Source organism: Temnothorax nylanderi, unplaced genomic scaffold (assembly GCF_030848795.1).
Source record: "Temnothorax nylanderi isolate EJ_2023f unplaced genomic scaffold, tnyl_v1.0 TNYL_tig0080_pilon, whole genome shotgun sequence".
Classification (NCBI taxonomy): Eukaryota; Metazoa; Arthropoda; class Insecta; order Hymenoptera; family Formicidae; genus Temnothorax; species Temnothorax nylanderi.
The window spans coordinates 524,968-542,192 of NW_027249142.1; the positions used below are offsets into that span (position 1 = coordinate 524,968).

A 17,225-nucleotide genomic window follows, 5' to 3' on the forward strand; every position below is an offset into this window, starting at 1 on the left:
GCAAACTTCACACTCGTCTGAAAAACGCAGTTTTCTCCCCTTGATACAATATACTATTAAAATTGAAAATAATAATTTTGTTTTGTGTTTTCTCTCAACAATTTAATAAAACATATTATCACTAATTTCGTCTGAGTTTCAATTTACTATAAATTAATTTTAATAAATAAATTAATAATTATACTGCACGCAATAATACTGCAGTATTAACCTGTAATTGTTGTTTTCGTATTCTACAGTAGAGAAGATTAAAAACTGCTTCTGCACTGAATATCAACTCCACCACTGTTTTCATCGTATTAAAGAAATCTTTTCGATCGAAGGGAAATGTGCTCTTAATATATGAGTAACATTGATTTGTCATATTCACTATGCAAATACACCAAAAAATTGTATAAATGCGAGTTTTAAGTTTCCCAGCTTTAAAATCTAATGGCCAAATGGCAGTAAATGTCCCCCATACACGTATCGCGTGTAACAGCCTGTCGTAATTCATGAAGATATTCATTTGTAGTATTAAGTTTGCACTGTTTCTTTCTTTAACTTGTAAATGAACTGTAAATTAATAAGTTATTGATATATGTTCACACAATTATCATTACATATTATATTTCAATATAAAAATATGACGATTTTAATTTATACAGATAACATATTCGCAAATTACTGCTAAAACAAAAATAATTGCACAACCAAATAAATACAGTATGACTTTCACGGAGCATTGAGAAAAAACTAGCCTCACATGCCATATCATGTAGGTTATATTAGACACGTAAAATCATTATTCATGTCCTCTAATAAAATAATCATTTTGATGAGAACGAAGGCGTGTATTTACGACATCTGTTTCGCTTTATTACTTTATTAATGGATAAAGCCATTAAGTTTACTTTGCGATATTGCGTAAATTCTATTTGTATCACAATAGTCCTTAATTGAAAGTAACATTTGTTAAATCTCTGTGTATTTATTGTTTAATAATTTTTTAACAGGAAAATCAATGACAAGGAAATAGGAAAATTTTATATTTTTTGTTAGCATGTATTATATTAAATTAAAATATTAATGTTATACATATATTGAATAATTATTATTATATACTCTAAGCTTTATATAATAAAAATTGTTAACATATAACATATATCACGGTTTCTTAACTATTTTTACTTACATAGTGTTCTAATAAAGTTCTAAAATAAGAAGTGCATACATGCCAAAAGAAAGTGACTATAGATACATAAAAAAAAAATCTAGATTAAATTGTTTTCACTAAAAGCTTCATTTTCGAGAAAAATAACTACAAATTTGCCAGTTATACATATTTGTGTGGCGGCTGCGTGCGCATCTATCGAACGGCAGCTCGGCCACCACATGACCAACATTAGTCAGCTGCGCCACAGGCGAGCGCGCTTTCTCGCGAGCACTCAGCTGCAAGCTTGAAGCTCGCGCAAGCTCCATGCGTGTCCGCTAGGCGTCGCGAGGGACCATGAACGATCTCGATAGGACCGGATAGGAGAATCCGCGTTGGCTAGGTTTACAAGCGAGCCCAGCCGTTTGCTGATTAACTGATAGCTTTTTATAATTGTAGCAAATGCATTCTAGTTTCTATGCTTTGAAAAATTGCGTTAAAATTAATAAAAGAATGCAAATTACACTTTAATAACAGTATATATGTTTTTGTCTCAACATTTTGTATTATGCGCAATCAATTTCGTCTTTTCAGTTGTGACCATTTCACTTTATAGCGTAGATAAATTTTTGCCTTCGCGCCGTAAGGCGGCTGAAACAATTTGAAACTTATACTGTATTTCGAAAATATTCGCCGTAGCGAAATTCATATCTTATCTGTACATATTGTAAATATTATCTATTATAAGTGACACAGACTAAGCCAACGTTATCTATTATGTATACAACACGGAGTCATCATTGTGAAGAAACCTCATACTGCATATATCCGACGTCTCCACGTATGCATTTACTCGATTAATTACCTTCTGCTTCGGTCGACTATTAAAGTTGATATTCACAATATCTACAATATTACATAAAATGTACATAATATATATAATATTATTTAATATAGCAATTTTATTTGTTTTTAATTAATTTTGTCTCTTGCTCGCGTTTTGTTATACATTAGTTTCCAATTTCTATCAACAAATAATTTACTTTACAAATTCGATTAATTTTTTATGCAGAACTGCCTTCTTTGTATTGTGTAGGTACTATGTACTTTGGGATATTCCGTATTTTAGGATAACAAGAATTTTTGAAATGTCCGTTTATACATTTATAAATTATATTAAGTAATGCAGTGAAGAACAAAAAAATGATGTTAATTCTACCAATCGCAAATATATTTTTATTATTAATTTCTAATTTTGCGTTACTGACACAGATGCAGATACAGTTTAAAATATTTACAGTGTTGCTTCATAAATTTTCTTCGCATTAAAAAAGTATAATACACACAGTAGATTACATTTGCAGCCCATCCTCTACAGCAAATATTGCTCGAAAGGTTGTCAAATAGGTAAACGTAGTTGACAAATACTGCCACATGTAAATATATAGTTTTGATCGTAAGTATCAATAATGTATAATAATAATTGAAAATTACTATAAATCTGCACGAATATCTTAATTATTAAATACATATAGATATAAAAGATTAATATGTTAAAAAAATGATAAAAAGTAATTAAATTAATAAATTATTATGTTCAAGATTATTAATATTTGATTACTAAATCACTCATTGTCAGATTAATTGCCGCGAATAATTTAACATACGACTTACAGAGGCATAGTAATTAAGTGAAAGAGCAGGTAGCAGACATGGTACAGTTAGAGTTACAGGATGTTGACATCGCGACACAACATATAACAAATTCTTCTGTAAAGATACTTCCTTGCTGTACCATGACGATTCATATCCAGCATGGCCAACATCGTTGCTCTGAAATATTAAAGTTTTATATTTTAATCTCATAAGATTGTACATTCTTTAAAATCAAGATAAAGACACAGTCATCAATGTAATACGTATATTTTTTTTATGAGATGAAAATTGATTATAGATTACATCAATTATTAATTATAGAAATTATATTAATATAGAAATTATGTTTATCCGTATATTTATTCAGAGATTTATATACATTTTGTATCTATATCTTTTTTGAGATATCTTTTTACATCAATTCTATTAAACTACTTTTTTGCCTTTTCTTATGGTGCTGCTGTACCTTACCGTGCGCAATAAATAATCAGCTGGCCATGCGCAGATAAAGACTTCTACAAGAGCGCATGCGCCAACGCCAAAAAATTGAGCTTTTACCGTTAAAGGTTGTCGCTGTGTAAAATAATATTAAAACATAAGTAATGCAACGTAAACCAACATTTAGATTACATTTACAATAGAAAGAAAAAAGTTAGTGTTTAAACAGAATTCTAATTAAATTTTTCATTTTTTTTTTAAATAAATTATGTAATGTGCTTAGTAATGTGCTAAAATATAGTATCTATTTATATAAATGTTTATAAATTTCATCACTAATTACGTAAATATATTATTAGACGTGTTTGATACAAAGCTCATATGCTTCTGCAATCATCAATAAGATATTTATGCAAACAAATCTACTTAATTGAACAATATTTAACCAGTATATACACTGGAAAAACAAAATAGAAATAACTCACACTCAAAATAGTAAGGCCGCTAAATACCACTGCTATGGTACTGAATCCTATCGTTGACAATGCTATGTATCGAACTGTCATAGTAACATCTTTTGCATATCTGTAATTAGATGTTAATTACTGCCGTTCTCAATTTTTAATATTATATTATTATACACATTTATACTACAATTAATTATAGTAATGTGCGAATTAATTAGAAATAATATAAATATATCAAAAAGTAATTATTTTTAAAAAGGATACTTTGCGCAGTATAATATATTAATTACCGTAATAGTCGTTGATGCAGCTGTACGCAGATTATGAATTCTGAGATGGTTGTAATCTTCTGAAATTTCTGGGACAGGATTTCGAATCTTGCTGCCACGAACCAAAGCAGAAGAGCTACGAAGATATTGCCACATACTTGCACACCTACTTGATATATAACCATTGCGTGATGCAGGTAGATGATAGTCTTCAGCGGTTGTTTGTTCACATCGAATGGATACTCTATTTCTAATGGAAAGGGTTGGGACAGCAATAATGGTCCCAAGAGCACTGTGATTTCGGTTACGATTAACCCGCACATTGTCGTAGCGTAAAATAATTTGGATTTGTTAATATATCGCTGAAATATATTCTTCTCTTCTAATTTCGCTTTCTCGATATAATCTTCCATTTCACATATTATTGTCTGTATAAATGTATTATATAATCTTTCATTAACGAGATTAATGAGATTCAAAGGTGCCTTCACATATATCAGTTATATATATTGATTAAAATAGCAATATTTTCGGTATACCTACATATTGTATTTGTAATTTTTTTAAGTTCTTGGCAAGTTAAACTTTGCACAAATGTAAAGTATAGTTCGATTGAAACAAGTAATTATTATTGTTACAGATAAAAGTTTTCCATATATATAATGTATGATATAAAATATTAAATATGTAGCAGATATTATTGCTTCTTCCGTAATATTTATAAAAGAGTGCATTTAAGAAAGGATAGCATATTGAAAAATAAATTCCTGTTTAGGTGCGATTATTAAAACAATTCAATTTTGGTAAATAACATTTTTTAAAAATAAGAAACATAAACAGGTAAAAACAGAGAAAAGTTTATAAACGGTGATAGTGAACGGTAATAAAAGTGATAGTGGAATCAATTAAGTGAAGGTTTTGTTCAACATTTTTTATATGTACTTTATAAGATTTGAACAACGATAAAATTACCTTCTTAATAAATTCGAAAAAGTTGAAAGATGTTGCAGTTCTAAACACTTTGATGTACAAACAAAACGAAAAGACCTACCAAATTTCACAATTCACATACTAGTCCATTTCTTAGTTGTTCCTTTCGCTGAGAGAATTTTAATGCCATAAAATGTATTTTGATGTAAATAATAATAAGAGTAGATCAGAAGATCTGAAAAAAAGCGGCCAAGATTTCATGATGTCAGAAATATCAGATAATTTAGTGCCTATAGTGATCGATTTGGCTGCGGATAATTTTATATGTAATTGTTGATAATTTTATATTAATTAAAATTATATTAATTTACGATGTGTACATTGAGTTACTCTATATTTGTGCAAAGCTTGAAATATATATTCTTTTTTTTGCTTGTTAAAATGCACAAGCAAGACTAATTCTAAAAAATTGTATATGTATAATATTTTTATAGAATTTATAGATATAGATTGTAAGTGTAGAATAATATTTTTATTTATAATTTAATACTGAATTATGAGTAAATAAATATGTAAATATAAATAAATATATATACAAGGTACGGAAAAACTAGAGGTACAAACATCTAAGAACGATAGAGGGGACTGGAACAAACGTGTTTTGCTTATAAAGTGGTAGTCGGAAATGCTTCCTTTTTGCTTAGGCACTGAATGAAGGGTGACGATTGGAAAACGGCTATGCCAAAACGTTTTATTTGATCCGGCTATCTTCAAGTGGAAAAGCATTTATGACGCTGTGTGTACAATTACATGTGACAATTCTAAAAAGGTAAGTAGAAGTTTTTTTTCCTTTTGTAAGGGTATGCTCCTAACGCAGTACATCTAGGAAAAAGGAAGCAATTCCGACTATCATTGTATAAGGAAAAACGTTTGTTCCAATCCCCTCTACCACCCCTAGAAATTTGTATCTCTAGTTCTTCCGCACCCTGCATATGTTTACACATATCTCTTGGTATTAAAATTGTTTTTGAAATGTCTATAATATTAAAAATGAAGTGATAAGAGATTGCAATAAAACATTTTTTTGAGCTACATCACACAAATTTAGATTTTTTTTTAGATTTCTATATTGCTTAAATTAAATTTTTCTAGATTTATATTATGTCTTGATATACCTTGATATCTGTGATACAAATAAGTTAAAATTGCAATAAATTCAACATAAATATTGTCTCTTACTTGTAAACGATCACTTTGAAGCGTGAACAATGTAATTTGTATCGGAACTTGCAGAATAGCGGTCAGCTCACAGCACTCTTTCATTACGAGAATCATACTATCACACTTGTGGCTCAATGTATATATTAATGATATTGACATCAGGGTGCTATTTAAACAACATAACAACCGAAATATTTTGTCACGAATTTTTTGAAATTTTGTAGCTTTTATCGAAAGTGGCCAACAACATGCAAACGTCAGATCTACTTTTAAGAACACAATGATCTTTTCTAGCGTCAATATCTCTCTCATAATAATAACAATCTCGCAGACTAGACTATTAGAGATAGAAAATAACGCACTTATTACGATTCGCACTCGACTTTACAATACTCCTCCAAGAATTCGAGGAAAGAATAATCGTGCGATGTACATAATGCTTGTATATTGAACGCTTAGGTTACACTTACAGTGCATTCATTTATATTTTAACGCAAATTGTACTTTTCTCTAGCAGAGGGTTGCGTGCGGAACTATCGCGTGGCAGAAATTATAAGAGAATGAAGGAGGAAGTAATAAATTAGACGAGCTGTATATAGGATACAATGTATACAGCAGGTCTCCACGTGGCCCCCTCCTGGATTTTCAAGGTCCGAGGGGAAGATCCGGACACCGCCGCAACTGCGGTGCTCTTCGCGTTCCAAACCCTATCTCCCTGCTAGAGGTTTCCAGGGAACTCGAATGCTTATACAGAAAAGAAAACTCTTCCCGGATCTCGCGACGGCGTCTCCAGGTCATTTTGGGTTACCCCGACGAACACTCTTACGAGGGCCCGAATTGTATGCGGTTCCGCTGCCGGGTTCCGGAATAGGAACCGGATTCCCTTTCGTCCGACGGGCGTGCGTATACAATGGATTCTTCTGTTAAACGTAGTAGGTGAGTATTTTTTTATATTTTCTACAGTGACGTTGTGTGTAAAATATGCAGAATCGCCTTCGTTGTATTTTGTACTATGTACTTTGGGATATTCCGTATTTTAGGATAACAAGAATTTTTGAAATGTCCGTTTATGTATTTATAAATTATGTTAAGTAATGCAGTGAAGAACAAAAAAATGATGTTAATTCTACCAATCGCAAATATATTTTTATTATTAATTTCTAATTTTGCGTTACTGACACAGATGCAGATACAGTTTAAAATATATACAGTGTTGCTAGATTACATTTGCAGCCCATCCTCCTCTACAGCAAATATTGCTCGAAAGGTTGTCAAATAGGAAAACGTAGTTGACAAATACTGCCACATGTAAATATATAGTTTTGATCGTAAGTATCAATAATGTATAATAATAATTGAAAATTACTATAAATCTGCACAAATATCTTAATTATTAAATACATATAGATATAAAAGATTAATATGTCAAAAAAATGATAAAAAGTAATTAATAAATAAATTATTATGTTCAAGATTATTAATATTTGATTACTAAATCACTCATTGTCAGATTAATTGCCGCGAATAATTTAACATACGACTTACAGAGGCATAGTAATTAAGTGAAAGAGCAGGTAGCAGACATGGTACAGTTAGAGTTACAGGATGTTGACATCGCGACACAACATATAACAAATTCTTCTGTAAAGATACTTCCTTGCTGTACCATGACGATTCATATCCAGCATGGCCAACATCGTTGCTCTGAAATATTAAAGTTTTATATTTTAATCTCATAAGATTGTACATTCTTTAAAATCAAGATAAAGACACAGTCATCAATGTAATACGTATATTTTTTTTATGAGATGAAAATTGATTATAGATTACATCAATTATTAATTATAGAAATTATATTAAATATAGAAATTATGTTTATCCGTATATTTATTCAGAGATTTATATACATTTTGTATCTATATCTTTTTTGAGATATCTTTTTACATCAATTTTATTAAACTACTTTTTTTGCCTTTTCTTATGGTGCTGCTATACCTTACCGTGCGCAATAAGTAATCAGCTGGCCATGCGCAGATAAAGACTTCTACAAGAGCGATTGCGCTAACGCCAAAAAATTGAGCTTTTACCGTTAAAGGTTGTCGCTGTGTAAAATAATATTTTAACATAAGTAATGCAACGTAAACCAACATTTAGATTACATTTACAATAGAAAGAAAAAAGTTAGTGTTTAAACAGAATTCTAATTACATTTTTCATTTCTTTTTTAAATAAATTATGTAATGTGCTTAGTAATGTGTTAAAATATAATATCTATTTATATACAATAAATGTTTATAAATTTCATCACTAATTACGTAAATATATTATTAGACGTGTTTGATACAAAGCTCACATGCTTCTGCGATCATCAATAAGATATTTATGCGAACATATCTACTTAATTTAACAATATTTAACCAGTATATACACTGGAAAAATAAAATAGAAATAACTCACACTCAAAATAGTAAGGCCGCTAAATACCACTGCTATGGTACTGAATCCTATCGTTGACAATGCTATGTATCGAACTGTCATAATAACATCTTTTGCATATCTGTAATTAGATGTTAATTACTGCCGTTCTCAATTTTTAATATTATATTATTATACACATTATACTACAATTAATTATAGTAATGTGCGAATTAATTAGAAATAGATATTACTCAGCTTACTAATATAATATCAAAACGTAATTATCTTTAAAAAGGATACTTTGCGCAGTAATATATTAATTACCGTAATAGTCGTTGATGCAGCTGTACGCAGATTATTAATTCTGAGATGCTTGTAATCTTCTGAAATTTCTGGGACAGGATTTCGAATCTTGCTGCCACAAACCAAAGCAGAAGAGCTACGAAGATATTGCCACATACTTGCGCACCTACTTGATATATAACCATTGCGTGATGCAGGTAGATGATAGTCTTCAGCGGTTGTTTGTTCACATCGAATGGATACTCTACTCCAAGTGGAAAGGGTTGGGACAGCAATAATGGTCCAAAGACCACTATGATTTCGGTCACTGTTATCCAGCACATTGTCGTAGCGTAAAATAATTTGGATTTGTTAATATATCGCTGAAATATATTCTTCTCTTCTAATTTCGCTTTCTCGATATAATCTTCCATTTCACATATTATTGTCTGTATAAATGTATTATATAATCTTTCATTAACGAGATTAATGAGATTCAAAGGTGCCTTCACATATATCAGTTATATATATTGATTAAAATAGTAATATTTTCGGTATACCTACATATTTTATTTGTAATTTTTTTAAGTTCTTGGCAAGTTAAACTTTGCACAAATGTAAAGTATAGTTTGATTGAAACAAGTAATTATTATTGTTACAGATAAAAGTTTTCCATATATATGATGTATGATATAAAATATTAAATATGTAGCAGATATTATTGCTTCTTCCGTAATATTTATAAAAGAGTGCATTTAAGAAAAGATAGCTTATTGAAAAATAAATTCCTTTTTAATTTATTGCCTATAGTGATCGATTTGGCTGCGGATAATTTTATATGTATTGTTGATAATTTTATATTAATTAAAATTATATTAATTTACGATGTGTATATTGAGTTACTCTATATTTGTGCAAAGCTTGAAACATATATTCTTTTTTTGCTTGTTAAAATGCACAAGCAAGACTAATTATAAAAAATTGTATATGTATAATATTTTTATAGAATTTATAGATATAGATTGTAAGTGTAGAATAATATTTTTATATATAATTTAATACTGAATTATGAGTAAATAAATATGTAAATATAAATAAATATATATATAAGGTACGGAAAAACTAGAGGTACAAACATCTAAGAACGATAGAGAGGACTGGAACAAACGTGTTTTGCTTATAAAGTGGTAGTCGGAAATGCTTCCTTTTTGTTTAGGCACTGAATGAAGGGTGACGATTGGAAAACGGCTATGCCAAAACGTTTTATTTGATCCGGCTATCTTTAAGTGGAAAACCATTTATGACGCTGTGTGTACAATTACATGTGACAATTCTAAAAAGGTAAGTAGAAGTTTTTTTTCCTTTTGTAAGGGTATGCTCCTAACGCAGTACATCTAGGAAAATGGAAGCAATTCCGACTATCATTGTATAAGGAAAAACGTTTGTTCCAATCCCCTCTACCACCCCTAGAAATTTGTACCTCTAGTTCTTCCGCACCTTGCATATGTTTACACATATCTCTTGGTATTAAAATTGTTTTTGAAATGTCTATAATATTAAAAATGAAGTGATAAGAGATTGAAAGAGAGATTGCAATAAAACATTTTTTTGAGCTACATCACACAAATTTAGATTTTTTTTTAGATTTCTATATTGCTTAAATTAAATTTTTCTAGATTTATATTATGTCTTGATATACCTTGATATCTGTGATACAAGTAAGTTAAAATTGCAATAAATTCAACATAAATATTGTCTCTTACTTGTAAACGATCACTTTGAAGCGTGAACAATGTAATTTGTATCGGAATTTGCAGAACAGCGGTCAGCTCACAGCACTCTTTCATTACGAGAATCATACTATCACACTTGTGGCTTAATGTATATATTAATGATATTGACATCAGGGTGCCATTTAAACAACATAACAACCGAAATATTTTGTCACGAATTTTTTGAAATTTTGTAGCTTTTATCGAAAGTGGCCAACAACATGCAAACGTCAGATCTACTTTTAAGAACACAATGATCTTTTCTAGCGTCAATATCTCTCTCATAATAATAACAATCTCGCAGACTAGACTATTAGAGATAGAAAATAACGCACTTATTACGATTCGCACTCGACTTTACAATACTCCTCCAAGAATTCGAGGAAAGAATAATCGTCCGATGTCCATAATGCTTGTATATTGAACGCTTAGGTTACACTTACAGTGCATTCATTTATATTTTAACGCAAATTGTACTTTTCTCTAGCAGAGGGTTGCGTGCGGAACTATCGCGTGGCAGAAATTATAAGAGAAAGAAGAAGGAAGTAATAAATTAGACGAGCTATATATGGGATACAATGTATACAATGGATTCTTCTGTTAAACGTAGTAGGTGAGTATTTTTTTTATATTTTCTACAGTGACGTTGTGTGTACACTGTTAAAGGTTAGAAGATGAAATTTAAGGATCCATATCCCTCAGTTGGGTTCAAAAAATCGAAATTTTTTTTTTGCATAATTTGATAACTCTAGGTGTGTAGAATAGTGTGTTAAAAGCGCAAATTAGCGCTGATTAGCTGTAAGTATCCAAATATATACATTTATATCAACGAAAACATAACTTGAAACTTTAAACGCGTTTTCGCGGCGGAAGTGATAACTCACGTAATTTTCAATGAAACACTTTCATTTTTTTTTGACATATATAAAACTAGTTTGTCTATAGAGTAGACTACAATCATATCGATATATGCAATATTTAATTTTTTATAAGCACAAAAGTATCGAAAATTTATAGTGAAAATTAATTTTTCTTTTTGAACTGCCGCCATTTTATGAATTTTTATTCAAAATAATTTTTTTTAGTCTACTCTATAGGGACACTTGTACTGAACAGGAAAATCGATTAATTCGATGTTTCAGACACATTTTACGACCTGGAGAACTACCGCCATGGAGCAACCTATTCCGCGCGTTGCCCAGTATCCCGCTTCGCCAAATTATTTAAATGGGCTGAAAAAATTTTTATAACTACTTAAAAGTATCATAAATATAATCCAAAAATATTGAATGATTTATTTTGTTTACTTTCTCCACAAAAAATTCACAAAAATCACCTATTTTTGGACCTACTGAGGGATATGGACCCTTAAACCAATACCATGAATTAGATTTATTTTGTTATTTTTAACTACCATGTGCGTCAAAATTTGTTAGTTTGAAACAAAATAGGATTATTTTAACTTCATTGGTTTATTCAAATTAACATTGTTTTAGTTAAATTAACTACATATTGAGTAGGAGCAGTGGCGACCTATGGAACAGTTAAAAATTACTCAAAATTGAGTTTAATTTAACCCTATGAATTTAACAGTGTAAAATAATTGGATTTTGTATAGCAAGCGTGCTATATAGTAATTAAAAAAGAAAATTTAGAAGCAAACGGATCTATGATTATAGTAATGTTACTTTTTTGCATTAAACCCAAAAACGTTTTGTGTTCATTTTTATTACTAAAAATGTTTGCATTTGTAAACATTTGTAAGATTAAGACTTTTTTTTATAATTAATGAAACAATGCATGGTGAAATTAATAGTAGTTTGTCTAGTCGATATGTCTAGTGGCTAAGATGAGAGAAACATATTGTATTCTCAACATATAAAAATGTAATATATATGTAACAAAAATGGAAACAGTATCTAGTATGTACGGTATGTACCTATTTATTATTATGCTTATGATAATTTTATAATTACGTAGGCGCGTATTCTCAGTTCAAGCGCGCTTTTATTTCTGAGACGCTACAGTTTAAGTTACATATACTATAGCATTTTAGTAATAAAAGCGCGCTTTTATCGATAAAAGTGAATTGAGAATACGGGCCATAATGTATTAAAGCAACATCTTGTGTGTTCTATAATAAATTAAACAATTGAAATTATGTATATCACAAGCCGCGTGCGCGTATCGCTATCCGCCAATAGTAAAAAAGATGCAGCTTAATTGTAACATAATAAAATTAAATTAACTTCATGTCAAATCGATTTTAGATTGAGTAAAGGAGATAATTAATACAACTAACTTAAGGAATTTTCTTATTTTGAAATGTAGGTCAATTAATATTTATTAATTTGTGAAAAAAGATGTAGGTACATCCCAAATTTTTGTGCTAACAATACCACAAGATCTTCTATTATAAAATATAATAATTTTGATGTAAATGCAAATTGGAGAAATTTATGCAGATTTAAAATTTAATTCTTGACTCCACTGTCCACCACAAATATCATTCGCAACGTCATTAAATAAGAAAAAACTGTTGATACATACTGAAATATATAAAATAATAACATTAATGTGTATTTCTTGACTTTAGTGTGGAAAATATGTAGAAAATATACAAAAATTTTATACAAAATTTTTGTATTCGTGAATTAAAATCATCAAGAATATTAATGTCGGTGTGCATACACTCAAATAATCAAATTTTTCTTACAATATTAAAGAAGTGTATATGTTTCGTATATACAAATGGAGGGGTTAAAGCCTTAGTGGTGTAAGTCAATTTTTTTGACCACTTTTTTTTCTTCTTTTTTCAACATATCTGCATGTGTAGACTGCATCTATGAACTTAACTCGATAGGTTAAAAAAAGTGACTTACACCACTATGGCTTTAACCCCTCCAAATAATAATATAATGACGTTGTTATGTTATGTAAAAGAGGGAATAAAAAGACTTGGGAAATTGTGTCATAGATTGACATAGATGAAAGTTCTTTATACATGGAGATACTGGACAGTATTAATGCTCTTGATTTTATATTCATATATTCTTTATATATTTTTAATAAATGCATTTTTCTTATTATGTAAAAAGATATATTTGGGCAAAAGGTGTTTATTTATGTCAATATTATATTAATATATAATTTGCGTTTATGTATTAAAAAATCTTTTTTTAATAAAGCCCAAATCCATTTTTAACAAACGTCCTTGATATTATTTTATGCGTATAAATACATTATATAATTCAGTTTTTATTAAAATGTTTATATGTAATTTAATAAAACTTAATATCTTTTAAGGACATTATACAAGAAACATAACATTTACAAAATTTTGATTACTTGTAGTGTGGAAAATTATACCGGTATAAAATATTAATTGTATAAAAAGAATTTTTTAATGTTTGAAATCTTACCGACGCATAATATTGTAATGATAAAGCTGGAAGGAAAGAAACAGAGATGGTGGTTGGCGTTTGACTCCTTAGCAAGATAAAACATAAATTTTTTTGAAAAGCCTTGTCTTGATTGTACCACAGCGAATCGTAAATTGCTCGCGCAACATTGGTGCTCTAATAAATAATATGTAAATTTTAGAATAATATAGTCGAAACATAATATAATTTAAAAAAAGTAAAAATAAAACATTTTAGATAAAATTTAATAAAGAGAATTGTCATTTTTTATTGTGAAAAAATGTTTGACGATATTCAGAAGTACTTTTAAATTTTAAAACGCAAACAGTTCTAAACACATTTAATTTCAATTTAACACAATAAATTTAACATACTTACCTTTTTCATCAAATTTAACTTTATACGTACATTCGTTATACATACTTTAGATATGTTTGGCTATCAGGTTCTAATCGTTTCTTAAATTATGTTTATATTTGGTGAAGAAACGATTAATAATTATTAATAATTAAAATAAAAATAAGGAATTTACTTATGCGCAATTGATTGTGAGAGGAAAAAATCAACAGTTGTATATGATAAATGATATCCGGAACTTAATAATAGTATATAATACACATTTAAATTATGCCGATTCGCAAATTGGAATACAACTTACCGTATCTATTAAATGATCGGCTGGCCAAGCACATGCATAAACTTCCATAAGTCCAGCTATGCATAGAGTCATGAATTGTACCTTGTCCGTTAACGTACTTTGCTAAATATATAATGATACTAAGATAAATAAAATGCACATGCAAACACATTCATATATGCAATCTTTTTTCCAGTAGAATTGGCGTTTTATCACAAAACGATATAATAAATAATGCAAAATAAATACTTACGCTTACAATTGTTAGGCCACTAGCCACAATCGCCCACGTACAAATAATTATTATTGATAATATCACTGAACGAAAAGCAATTATTACTTCTTGAGCATATCTGAAACGACTTGTTATCTAAATAAGTTGAAAACATCGCAGTATGCGTCGTTTGTGTCTGTAAGCGCTTGTACTTGTCTTATATTACAATTAAAATTTTTTGCATTATAAATTATATTATATTTTGCATTATAAATTACAAGCAATAATAATAGTCTTTAGTGTTTCTTCCCTTAGCATACTTTTTGCTTCGAGTATTTATATAGATACATATTATCTTTATAATATTTTAATTTTATTCTTAAAACTTAAAACTGGCTTAAAATTAAAAAAGGTTTGTAGTTGCACATTGCAATATGCATATTTTCTTTAAAAACAATTTTGTATTATTTCACATTAATTAATTTATCTTATTATTCTGGGCAAATTAATTATAAGATTTTTTAATTAGAAATTTTACTATTAAAATACTTAAAATACATGGTGTGTCAGGAAAGTAATGAGAATGATTTTTTTACGCTTTCCAGGAGGGCTACATGAGGAAAGTGGGAATCGAGGTAGTTGAGGGGGAATCTCAGGTATATGGTCGGACCCATGATGTAAATAAAGGGGTCGAGCTCAACTGAGGAGGGTCCGACCGTATACACCTGAGATTCCCCCTCAACTACCTTCGACCTCCACTTTTCTCACGCAGCCCTCCTGGGGAGCGTAAAAAAATCATTCTCATTACTTTCCGGACACGCCATGTATGTTTAGATATAATTTCAGTTTTCGATCTGGTTGAGATAAAATTTTGTGAATGTATTTTTTAAAAGTGCATAGTTTTACGACATTTTGCAAAGCAATGATGTTGGTACAAATTAGTCCGCTAGATTCGATATCGCATGGAAAACACGAAGTGACGATTCGTCGATTTGCTTAATTGCCAAAAACATGCAGAATTTTGCATAGAGCGGTAAGTGGTGTAGATAGCTTCGTGCGAGAAACATGATGTGCTAATTATAAGTGCTGTATCTCTATCAAGAAAATACACACTAAATAAAAATGATTATATTTTTATTATAGAATAATGATTATTAATTTTTATAAATGATAAAATGCATTGTTCTATTACCTCAACAATTTCACGTGCTGCCGTACACACACGGTGATGCCGTAGATGTCGGTGACCGTACGAAACTGTTGCGACAAGATTTCGAAACGCGCCGCGGCAAACCATATGAGAAGACCGACAAAGCTACAGAGGCAAACGATGGAGAAACACTGCCAAATAGCGACGAACTGATGCAGAAAGATAATAGTCTTCACCGGTTCACGTTCCACGTCGAAAGGATACTTTGCATCTGTCGGAAAGATCTGGTTGGCCGCTATCAGCGGTACGATTATTGCTATACACGCGCCGAGAAAGACTGCCGCTGTGGAGCTCGCGTAAAACATCGCGCATCTATCGACGTACCGTTGGTAGAGCATTTCCTCGTACGGTTTCGCGCACTCGAAATTATGCTCCATTTCCGAAATCAAATACTGAAATTTAATTCAATCTTTTAGCTGGTAATATTCTAGGTAGTTTATAAAATAAAATCTATAGTTAAATTAGACATGTCGTCTTCCAAGTAGATAATAATTTTCGCGAAGATATATAGTCTTGTTCCGGAATTACTGATAAACGAAGCTGATATAAAAGTTGTTTGTAGAATATTTATACAGCGTACAAAATAATATTATAAATAAATATTTAAGTTATTAATATTAATATCTGGATAGAAATGAAACGAAAGAGATTGAAAATGTTTTATCAAAGGTCGATCTTATATCCGTTATAGACATAGACATGAATTTCTTACTTGCAGTCGATCATATTGCAGTGCGCATTGTGTTATCTCCAGAGGGATTTGTATAAAGGCACCCAGTAAGCACCATAGCTTCGTTATCTTTGGTAGATCGTAGTCATTGTGATAAAGGGTGTACGATACAGGCACAATCAATATCACCGCATTCACGCAGAGTAAAGAGCGTAGAATTTTAAAGCGTATTACTTGAAATTTACTGGCGCTCTTTGAAAGTGGCCACGTAAAGGACAAGGCGATTATCACTTTTGTAAACGCGATAGCAGTTTTCGGGGTTACCTTGCTCGCCATAATTAGATCGATGAATGCGTCGATATAATATATAATATAATGTACAACAATAATTTCAAGGTCTATATTCGTTTATGACAGTTCTCTCGCGCTACATTGTTTCAAATAAAGTGTTATAGACTTCTTTCTCCGGTCCATCACGCGTAAATAT

The 17,225-nt window shown here is 30.0% G+C and overlaps 2 protein-coding genes across 2 annotated transcripts; both read right to left on the reverse strand.

Annotated features, from left to right (window-relative positions):
* Positions 1-2,345: 2,345 nt before the first annotated feature.
* On the reverse strand, positions 2,346-6,669 carry LOC139774381 (uncharacterized). The gene is made up of 5 exons (XM_071709612.1): positions 6,132-6,669; positions 3,984-4,390; positions 3,712-3,811; positions 3,260-3,361; positions 2,346-2,965 (listed from the first exon to the last, which is right to left on the reverse strand). Exons 1-5 carry the CDS (start codon positions 6,423-6,425, stop codon positions 2,768-2,770), a joined length of 1,101 nt encoding a protein of 366 aa, XP_071565713.1. The 5' UTR covers positions 6,426-6,669; the 3' UTR covers positions 2,346-2,767.
* Positions 6,670-6,791: 122 nt separating this feature from the next.
* LOC139774391 (uncharacterized) lies at positions 6,792-17,074 on the reverse strand. The gene is made up of 11 exons (XM_071709623.1): positions 16,781-17,074; positions 16,051-16,460; positions 14,898-14,997; positions 14,666-14,767; positions 14,008-14,163; positions 13,063-13,134; positions 8,856-9,328; positions 8,571-8,670; positions 8,114-8,215; positions 7,659-7,817; positions 6,792-7,412 (listed from the first exon to the last, which is right to left on the reverse strand). The coding sequence occupies exons 1-11, from the start codon at positions 17,072-17,074 to the stop codon at positions 7,335-7,337; spliced, it is 2,046 nt and encodes a 681-aa protein (XP_071565724.1). The 3' UTR covers positions 6,792-7,334.
* Between the last annotated feature and the right edge of the window lie 151 nt (positions 17,075-17,225).